Source organism: Halichoerus grypus, chromosome 7 (assembly GCF_964656455.1).
Source record: "Halichoerus grypus chromosome 7, mHalGry1.hap1.1, whole genome shotgun sequence".
NCBI lineage: Eukaryota > Metazoa > Chordata > Mammalia > Carnivora > Phocidae > Halichoerus > Halichoerus grypus.
In genome coordinates, this window is record NC_135718.1 from 18,667,931 (window position 1) to 18,678,480 (window position 10,550).

Genomic DNA, 10,550 nt, shown 5'->3' on the forward strand with positions numbered 1-10,550 from the left:
TCTCTCTCTCTGTCAAATAAATAAATAAAAAATCTTAAAAAAAAAAAAAAATTAAAAAAAAGAAAGAAATTCTAACTCGAGCCCTGGGGCCTCGCGGGGTCTCCCGAGAACAGAGTGGCCCTGATGTCCTAGATGTTATTGCTGGCACCTGCTTCTAAGTTAAGGACTAGAATGTCAGCGCTCAGAAGACCTGGTGCCCATCTGCCTTTCAGCCCAGCTCTGGATTAAAAATGTCCTTCCTGGCATGCCTCGTGCTTTGTGCTCCTCGGTACTCCTTATTCTGGAGTACAATGGAACTGCTCAACTAGATATGTAGAAAGTGGAAGTTCAGGTCTACTGAAAGCTTTTTTTTTTTTTTTTTTTTTGTTAGTAGAATCTTTTTTATTCAGAAAAAAAAAAAACCTAAAAAACAAAGTTTTTCCAACCACACACAGGAGGGGTTTGGGTAGGGGGAGGTGTCTGTCCGTCCAGCCCCAGCCCCTAGCCCATGTGGTTTTGGCAGCAATAAGGGGTGTGGGGTAATGGCCCAAAAAATAAAAATGGTGTATGTGTGTGTCTGGGAAGGAGAGGGGTGCAAAAGCCGTGGGGAGTGGTGGGGGGAAGGGACGGACGAGGTCAGTACTGGGAACGCCGCAGGTGGGAGGCCATTTCATAGCATTTCTTGTTGATTATACCACCGTGGACACCTTCTTTGCCCATCAGCAGGACTAGCGTCTTGGCAGTCATGGTGACAGCGATGTTGAAAGTGGGGGCTCCCCCGGTGCTCTTGGTACGAAGATCCATGGTAAATTCCCCATCATGCAGCAGTGAGTCCCGGATAACAGAACATTTCTGGCCCCCAAGTGTCAGCCCGTTCACGAAAAAACTTGACCGGTCTTTGCCAACCAGGACACCGACCTCAGCTGGCGTGATGCTGACGAAGGTTTTCCCGGGGACGGCGGCCCAGACGGAGGGCGAGTCCTTATAGCCCACGATGGCCGCGTCCTGACAGGTCCCGTCCGCCATGAGGTTGTCGATGTAGGCGTTCCAGCCGGCCATGGCGCTGCTTCTGGGGCTGCTCTCGGCGCTGCTGCTGGGGCCGCGGGCTGGGCTCGGGGGCCTCGGGCTGGCGGGCGGGGGGAGGCGGAGAGCTCGGGGCACGCGCTGCCGTCCGGACCGCGGCTCCGCTAGCTGTGCAGCTACTGAAAGCTTTTTATTACTGCTAACACAGGAAGAGGCAACACTGTTCCCCACCCACTCTGGAACTTAGGACAACTTACCTAACCTCTAAATCTCAGTTTTCTTATCTGTAAAAAAATGAGGATAATGATGGGACCCCACCCCCCCACCTCCAACCAGTTACTAGGAGAATTTGATGAGAGAATACATATAAAATTGCGGGACAGTGCCTGGCATATGGTCAACATTCGCTATGAGTTAGCTATTCTATATATCCTAATCTCCTTGTCCACGAAACAGGAATTTTAACACCTGTCTTCACCACCACCTTTGATGGTTGTGGCTGACAAATAACTTCTAGAGCCGAGCCTGTTTCATCAAAGTGTGGAGCACTGTGCAATCCCAGGGACATGAGTGTCACAGAGTCTTGGGTCATAGGGGCTCTTAGCACCAAGCAGCTCCCCTACTAGGACCGCTACCCCACATCAGAGATGAGGACTCTGAGGCTGGTGGGCCAGTGTGTTGATGGGACATGTCCAAGATCACCAAGCTACTTAGTGACAGGACCTGTTTTAAAACCAGATTTGTCCAACTGTAAAGCCCATATTCTTAACCACTATTTCATAACACCTTTATGCCATCAGTCAAAAAATCAATTTTGCCATATATTACATGAAAAACATGTCAGTTATACTAAATGTCTATCAAATCGGAGTATAGAAGGCAAATTTTTTCTTTTTCTTTAATATGTGAAATTTTTGGTTTTTGTTTTGTCTTACTTGATTTGTCGCTGTTTGACCTCTTTATTCTGAAATAGAGCATAAGTGAAAAGATGAGGATGGTGTGGGGGGATCCTTCCAGATCACAGAAGGCCCTCGTTGCTTAGACCTTCTGTGCCTGATGAATACTGCAGACGCTTTAATCAGGATTCTAAGACCCAGAGAGGCTGTGGCTCCGTATCTCCTTTGAGGAAGGGCTTGGTATTAAAGAATCCTTGTAGCCCGTTTGACCCGGTTGTCTTGCCCTGGTGGGTCAGAAGCTACTCTTTATCTTAAACTCTTCTTCCCTTAGTCCTGTCAGAGTGAACTGCCATCTCTCTCTATTGCATTCAGAGCCTGTCAGTCATTCTGGATTCAGACTTAAAGATCCTATTAATGAAAATGTTATTTTAAGAACTGGAACGAGGAGAATAACATATGCTTGCATTAATGGGAGAAAACAATAGCAATTGCTTCTGTATATTATCGTTGGGTCTCAGATTCAATGAACTCTGGAATGAGATGGAAAATACGATAAGCATGATTCTGAAAATTGAATAATCAGCATTCCATGTGGTTCCAACTGTAATGGATGGAAAAACATAAGCAAAATAGAAGGACTGTTTGCTCATAAGCTTTTCTGAGACTGTCACTCTGAAGGTGGACTTATCTCTTCGAACAATGGCCCATTGTACTGTGGGAGAGGCAACACAACTTCCATAGTTGAAGTCTCACATTTTAAGTTAAATTTTGAAAAAAAAAATCCAGACACTTTTAAATTTATAGAATTAATCTTCTGTCTTTCCTCCAATAACAAGTAAATTAAATCTGCAAAATTATGTTCAGTATATGATTTTCAACTGTGTAATTATTGTTTAAAGATACATGTCTTCAATTTCTTCTGTTCCCTTTTGAAACTCAAGTCCATTTCAAATCTTTTGTTAATAAGCCATTTAGTTCTCGGAGAATGGTTTCTTTGTGTTGGTAATTAAGTGTTTTATTTACACAAAGGAAATAGCGAAATACAATCTCTTCCAAAAAGAACATTCTAAAACATTCCACTGAATGCAAAAGCATGACCCTGCGGTGTCAGAATTTCTTCTGGTGACGTCAACAAAAGTCCTTGAGCAATTTTAGAAGGAACTAAAAAGAAAGCCTGATTCCTCTAAATGATATGGCCCTCTAGGTGTGATCGTCGAGGAAACATTGAAACAATTCAGTAGTAATTGTGTAGGTAAATATACAGCAACTGTAAGTGTATTATTTGACACTTTAGCACTAGATCTTGCTACTATGGCATGAGTTTGCTTCCTTGGCTGCAAATACCTTCAGGGCAAGGGTTTTTCTCTGCACATTTGATAGAGTTACAGATGTGAACTTCTTCCTAAGGTGAAAAATGGACATTAGTTAATATTCCAACAAACATGTACAGGTCCCCCCTGACCATGTGACAGGCACTCTTTCAAGAGCTGTAGAAGTCTTCTAAGTCTGAGTAAGATGGAGCCCACCTTCACTGGTATCCAGTTTGGTCAGGGACGTATGGGCAATGGGGTGGCAGGAAATGGAAGGCATGTTTAGGAAAGAAGAAGTGAACTATATAAAATGATAATTATCATATTTATTATGTGCCAAGCATAGTGCTAAAAGTTTTATTTCCTATATGTCATATAGAGTGACCAACTCATCCCAGTTTGTGTGGGATTTTCCTGCTCTGGCACTAAAAATCCTGCATACTAGGGTGCTTCTCAGTCCTGGACAAACTGGGACTTCTGGTCACCCTGTACACATTCCTTACAATGACCTTATGAGATCCAGCCTATAATCACCCTCAGTTTGCAGGAATCGAAGGTCAGAAGGCGGGGGAACGTATCCAAGATTGCATGTTTGCTAATACATGTGGGGCTGAGATACGAAACAGAGTGCTCTGACACAGGCAAGACACACATCCTTGGCTAAAATGCAGCATTTTCACTGCACAGTTCCAGATGATAAAAACAAAAAAAGGAGATTGGTAGAAAATTGTGGTGGGATCCAAATTCAAGGAGTTTACCTGTGGATGCTGGAGAGTCATTGATGGTTTCCAAATAGTAGGACATGGTGGAAACTTTCCTGATTAACTTCATATTGACGACACCAAAGAAGTAGTTCAAACCAACAATTTGTCCATTCACTCCTCCTATCTCTAAAAATCTGCAACCTCACCCTCCCCCGCCCCTTATGGCTACTTCTCCCAAACAATAAACAAAACAAAGAAGGCATTTTGAAGATGGAAAAAAAAATGTTCTTCTGTCCAAAATCCACTTCAGGATTTTTTTTTCTTTACTTCTTAGAATTTTCCCATGTTTCTCTCTATAGCAGAAACTAGAAATACTTGGAGGGCCATAAGCAGTTTCCTTAAACACACTTCTTTTATAGTTTATCATGCCTCAAATCTCATTTTCTTAGAGAAATAACAGGTAGAAGAAGTGCTGGATCTAGGCTTTCCTCTGAGAGATGAGAACAGAAGCAGGCAAATAAATTGTCGTGTGGCATGATTTAGAGTCTGTGTGTGCACGCATCTTTTGTCATTTTACCAATTTCCTGTGAGTCTGCTTATTCCCTTTCATTGCCTGTTATTCTAAACCACACTGTTATGTGGTTTATTTGAGAGGGGGAGTAAGTGGGATCTATGCATCCTATCTGTTGAGATGTATGCCACCTCAGATCAGCATAATTCCATGGTCTGGTGCAAGACAGCCAGGCAGAGAAGAGTCCATTCAAAGGGAAGTTGGCAATTTTCATGATGTGCCTCTCCCTCACTGATTTAAGGAGTTATATTATGCAGAAACCTGAAACAGCGAGCCTTTGTGCTGGGAACATCCATTTAACTGCATTCCATAATGTTTCCTGCCAAGTCAACAGGTTCATACATTCTCAGGCTCTTGCTTGTTGGAAATTGAAATCATTCCCTTTACAAAAACAACCTATCCTTCTCTGTGAGGTCTCATCCACTTGGTCAGAACTCCCTTCCCGGGGTTTATTTGATGATAAATTATATCAAGAAATTAAACAGAAACCCCATTAGTAATGTTGACAATATTCCCCCCACACACATGAAATATTTAATGAAAACCAGGAGCTGGGGAGTTGAATTTGCACACAAAGAACCTGTGTAAGATGGATGTTCTTTGAATGCAGTTGCGAGCTTTTTTCCCCCAAAGATCTTTGCAAATACCCAAGAGCTGTCCCTTATTTTGCTTTTGGTGACATGGAAACATCCATTTAGTAATTTCCTGCCTCAGTTGTTCCCACGCAAAATGGGATATCCAGAGGGGATTTTAAAAGTCCTGGGACATTCTAAATTGGAAGCAGAAGGGTAGAACCAGCCCAAATGGTTGGTACCATTTGCAAAAGAGTTGCAAGTGTGAATGGCCAAAAGAATCCTTACATTTCAGTGGATGAGTGAGCTTGCTCACATTCAAAAGAAGGTGGTTTCTGCTAAATGCCAAGTTCAGGCAGCTGAAGGAGTAGTTGAGGGTCCTTTTTAGATATATCTCACCCTCTCTAAGTCAGTTGGACCATGCCATAGAGATAAACAGGAACACTCTTCTATACTGATTCTCTACCCTGACTGTACATGAAAATCACCTGCGGACATTCAGAAAGCCCTGTTTCTGATCACAGCAGACCAAGTAATTAACATTTGGTTATGGGAGAATCCAGACATCTGCATATTTTTACTGCGCCTACAGTCAGGGTCTTGTCAGGATGAAAAACTAGAAACAAAGAATTTAATTAAAGTAATTTTTAACAAGTTAACTAGTCATTGAGGAATGCAGGAAGCAGCTTCTATCTGTAAGGGTGGGGCAAACAAAGGAATGAAGTCAGTGGTATTAAAACAGAGTGTTGGGGGGTTGCCTGGCAGAGCAGAGACCCTGACCCCTGGGCGGGGGGGGAGGGGGTTGGCGGGGGTATGCAGCCAGCTGTTGCTGGGGCCTGAGCTCAGAAGAAGGATCCTATGGAGGTGGATGGGACCAGACTTTGGAGGAGGAGACACTGGCCTTCTAGAGATTGTATTTCAGATACAAATGGTTCTGGGATTGCCAAAAACTGGAAACTGAACCAGCTGTTGCTACTGGAACCAACTGCCAAGGCCAGGGTGACACTGGTAGGAACAGAGAGCAAACAGGAGGGAACAAACTCCCTTCCCTGGATTCCATCCTCTCAGTCTCCTGTAGTGCCCCCTATTGGCAGATCTGGTTAAGGAGAAATGCCCTTGGCAGAATCCCAGCCCTTGCACCTCCAAGTGGAACACAGAAGGGTAGGTTTGAAGTAAGAAATAAAAATGAAAAACCAACACGGTTTGGTCCCTTAGGTGATTCTATGGGGCGAGCAGGGTTGAGAACCACCGACTATGGAAAGTTACGACTTCGGACTCTGCTCAGGCATTCCTGGTTTGCTTTTGTTTTGCCCCAGTTCCCAGTTAGGTCAGCCTGCCCATCATCAGCCTGCTTCTTTGGTCTCCATGTGTACCTTTGGACTCTTGGCCTTTGGGTTCCCACAGTTATGGCTTAGATTTGGTCCATGTGTTCTCCCAGCTTTGAAAAACTCCAGCCCTCACTGGCCCTACAGGACCCAAGATAAGGCAATAAGAGCAGAGGGTTGGACTTTGATTTCCATGGAGTTTGTTTGGGCTCATGATTTCAGGGACCATATATCCCTGGGAGCAGCAGCTCTTTGTGCTGATGGCCAGTCCCAACAGCAGTGTGCTGCTATGGGCTCTGGTGAGAACCTAAACAGGAAATATCTGTTATCCTGTGAGGTGTGGCTGAATGAAAATGACAGCCTTCATGCCTCTGCTTTTGTTCTCTGGTGAGCCTGATTGGGTTCTTTCTATTAAATTTGGGGTTCATCACTTACAAAATACCCAACAGGTTAGATCATAAAAGAAATAAAGCTAGTCCTTCTCAAATACTCATTCAAATCATTAGATTGAGTGTCAGCAGGCTTCAGTCAGTTATTCAACAAATATATATTCAGCACCGACTGTGATCTAGGTAGTGTTCTAGGCACTAGAGCTATCGCAGTGAACAAAGCAAAGGTACTATCCTCATGGAGGTCACATCCTGCTTGGGAAGAGAGACAATAAGTAAATAAATAAGTAAACCTCTAATGTACCAGATGGCATATTAGTAATGTATTACTGTGTAGCAAATTACTTCAAATTTTGGACCTTAAAACAACAAAGATTTATTACCTCACAGCTTCTGAGAGTCAGAAATCTGGAAGCAGAGTAGTTGCACGGTTCTGGCTTAGGGTCTGTCTTGAGGTTGTGGTCAAGTTATCAGGTGGGTTGTGGTCTCATCTGAAGATTTGCCTGACTCGGGGAGATCTGCTTCCTTACTTTCCTACCATGATCATCACCATGTGGACCTCTCCAGAGAGCTGCTTACAACTTGGGGACTAGCTTCCCCAGAGTGAGTGATCCAAGAGAAAGAGAGAGTGATTAAGATGGAAGCCATGGTATCTTTTATAATCTAATCTTGGAAGTGGCATGCCACTAATTCTGTCATATTCTATTGTCCCTGACCCTGATAAAAAGTGGGAGGAGAGTACACAAGGGCAAGAATACCGCAGATGCAGAGATCTTCGGGGCTGTCTTGGAGGCTGGCTACCACGGAAGGTAATAAATGCAATGGAGCAAATGAAGCAGAGTAAAAGGATAGGAAAGGCTGGGGTTTGGGATGACTGTTAATTGCCCTTGATACAGATGGTCAGTGAGGACCTCACTGACACAGAGCAGAGACCTGAAGATGAAGGAGTAGCTTTATGGCTTGCTTTTTAAAGGTTTCCATTTAGGGGTCACATTTTCTGGGAAGACTTCCCTCAGCTCCTGCCCCACCGATCCCGTTCACTAAGAACCCCTACATAGACTCCCAGGGAACCCACACCTAATCTCTGAAAACTTTCATCCCCCTGTGGGGCCTTCTTTCTACTTGTTCCACTAGAGGGGACATTTCTTAGTGCCATGGACAGTGTTTCTTTCATCTCTGTAACCCAGTAAAAGATCAGTAAATATTTGATGAATGAATGAATGAAACGAATGAATTTACTTTCTCGGCAGTCTTTTTTTAGAGATATAGCTTGAACTCCTTTTTAACAGTACACGTTTTGTTATGTTTTGTTTTAATTAAGCATCGGTTATCTCTTGTCTAAAACAAAACAAAAAAAATCCTTGGACATGGATTGATAGAGCTGCTTGAAACATAAATCTCCCCCTCTGCTGCTATGCCAACTGCATTGGCTACAGACACTGTTAGTTTATGAAGCACCATATGGAACACAAATAAGTGGCAACTTATTGAATGGGAACATTTTGTGAGAAAAATATTTTTGTTCCCATGCAGTAACGTTTCTATTAAATAGCTTCTAAATATGTAAAAAGAAAAAAAAAAAAAGCTCCAAGTGGCAAGAGAATACCCTAAGGAATCTAGAAAGCATGCAAAACAGCAATATTATTTTATAATGAAAAACAGATATGAGTAATATTATTTCTTCCTACCCTCCTTTCTTTTGGCAATCATTTTCTTTCTAAATATATGTCCTTTGTCCACGAAATCACATGCTCTGATTCACCCAAGCCCTGGGCGGGAGGCAGCCACTTATACAAAGGACGGTTGGTCACTCACAGAAATATGTCTCCCTTGTGTTTTGGAACTAAACTGCCACTCAAAACATCAGCTGTCTCTCTCCTTGTGGCTCTAGAGGTCTAATTTAGGATTGTCCCCAGATTTCAGCCCTGAGAACTCACGGTACCAGAGCCATAGAAACTGTAATATGGGATGTGAGGGCGATCTGGCTGCGACATCTGTCACCCCATTGATCGCCAGGGTTGATTCGGCTGATCTGGCTGGCTAGGCGGGTGTCCCCTTCCTCCCTCACTGCTCCATGTGCGTCCCTCCCGAAGCTGCGCGCTCGGTCGAAGAGGACAACCTTCCCCGATAGAGGAGGACCGTTCTTCGGTCAAGGGTATACGAGTAGCTGCGCTCCCCTGCTAGAACCTCCAAACAAGCTCTCAAGGTCCATTTGTAGGAGAACGTAGGGTAGTCAAGCTTCCAAGACTCCAGACACATCCAAATGAGGCGCTGCACGTGGCAGTCTGCCTTTCTAAAAAAAAAAAAAAAAAAAAAAAAAAAAGAAACTATAATATGCACAGGAATCACCTGGGTGTCTTGTTAACAGCAGCTTCTGGTTCAGAAGTTCCAGGATGGAGCCTAAGAGTCAGCATTTCTAACAGACTACTGGGTGACTGGGGGTGGGAGGTGGGGGCTGGTCCTCATATCATGCTTTGAATAATAAGAAACTAAAATAGGATTGGAGAGTCCAGAGTTTACCTGTCTGCCTACATCTGTAGATGATTTGAGATTTCTCTTTCCTTTCTTTTTTTTTAAATCATCCTAATGAGGAAATCCCTAGTAATCAAGAAACAAATTTATTTCATTATTTTGTAAAATTGTTAAACCACATATTCTCCATAAGATAATTTATATTTTAGGTCTCTGTTCCTTAAAAAGCTTAGTTTGAAAAACAACATGTTTTGCCATACGTCGTCACTTGAACAAATAAATGCCAAGGAATCCACAATTTAGATTTCAAACCAAACTAAATCCTTACCCCTTATCTCCACATCAAACGTTCTGTGTTTCAAGCATTTCCAAATTGGAAGTGAGCAAAGAGAAATATAGTCATTAAAAATAAAATGATAAAGTTGCATTGATCATCACATATAGAATTCCGGGTCAACACCTTTCTTCTGCACTCCAGTTGCGTGGGAGGAATAGGGTATTTCACTCATGATTTATTTTACTTTTATTATTTTAGAAGTTATTATTTTTATATTTTAAATTTATATTATTTTAAATAGCATTTTATTTTAAAATGATAAAAATATATTTATGTGACATTGATCTAGTTCTCATAGTAGTACACAAAGTGTGCAGGTTTATCACTAGACTTTGGCCTAGGTATATTCAAATTATCTTATGAAGATATGCAAATATAACATCATATTGGCTGGAGGTTGTTAGCTTGTGTTTATTTCTTAAAGATTTATCAAAGTGCAAAAATGTATCCGAATGAATAGGACTTCCCCTCACTGGTATCGCTCAAGCAGCTCACCCTATGCCCCCTCCCTATTCCCACCCCTAGAGCTCTCACCCCAATCTAAGTAGGAAAGTAGCACCTGTGCCCAGGAGGTTTGGAGATCACTGACCAGGTCCCTGCAGCAGGTAAGCTGGTCTCAGCATTCTCGCATCAACAGGCCACCAGCTGTGAGTCATTATGGTCCCCAACTCAACCTGTCTCACAGTTCGAGAAGCACCTAACTTTCACAGACAACAACTCACGGGTGAAGTTAGATATTCATTATACTTAAGGAGTTCAGGGTAATCACAGATTTATCATCTCACTTCTACTATGAGCCTCATTGCCTCCTCAAAGAGGTTGGAAGTAGTCCTGACTTCTGAATATCTGAAAAGACAGTAGTAATGGAAACCCAGCAGATTCCTTCCTTTGGTCAGTGACAGAATCTTTATACCTACTATCCTTCTCCATCTGCTTTTGCTTGCTTTTCACTATTTTCCAAATTGTCTTTGA

At 42.7% G+C, this 10,550-nt stretch overlaps 1 protein-coding gene across 1 annotated transcript; it reads right to left on the minus strand.

Annotated features, from left to right (window-relative positions):
* Window positions 1-547: 547 nt before the first annotated feature.
* LOC118540059 (profilin-1) lies at window positions 548-1,174 on the minus strand. Its single transcript, XM_036099059.2, has one exon. It carries the CDS (start codon window positions 1,036-1,038, stop codon window positions 616-618), a length of 423 nt encoding a protein of 140 aa, XP_035954952.1. The 5' UTR covers window positions 1,039-1,174; the 3' UTR covers window positions 548-615.
* Window positions 1,175-10,550: the final 9,376 nt, after the last annotated feature.

Excerpts from the sequence above, each read along its gene's own strand:
- LOC118540059 (XM_036099059.2), bottom strand. The coding sequence starts at position 1,038 with ATGGCCGGCTGGAACGCCTACATCGACAACCTCATGGCGGACGGGACC.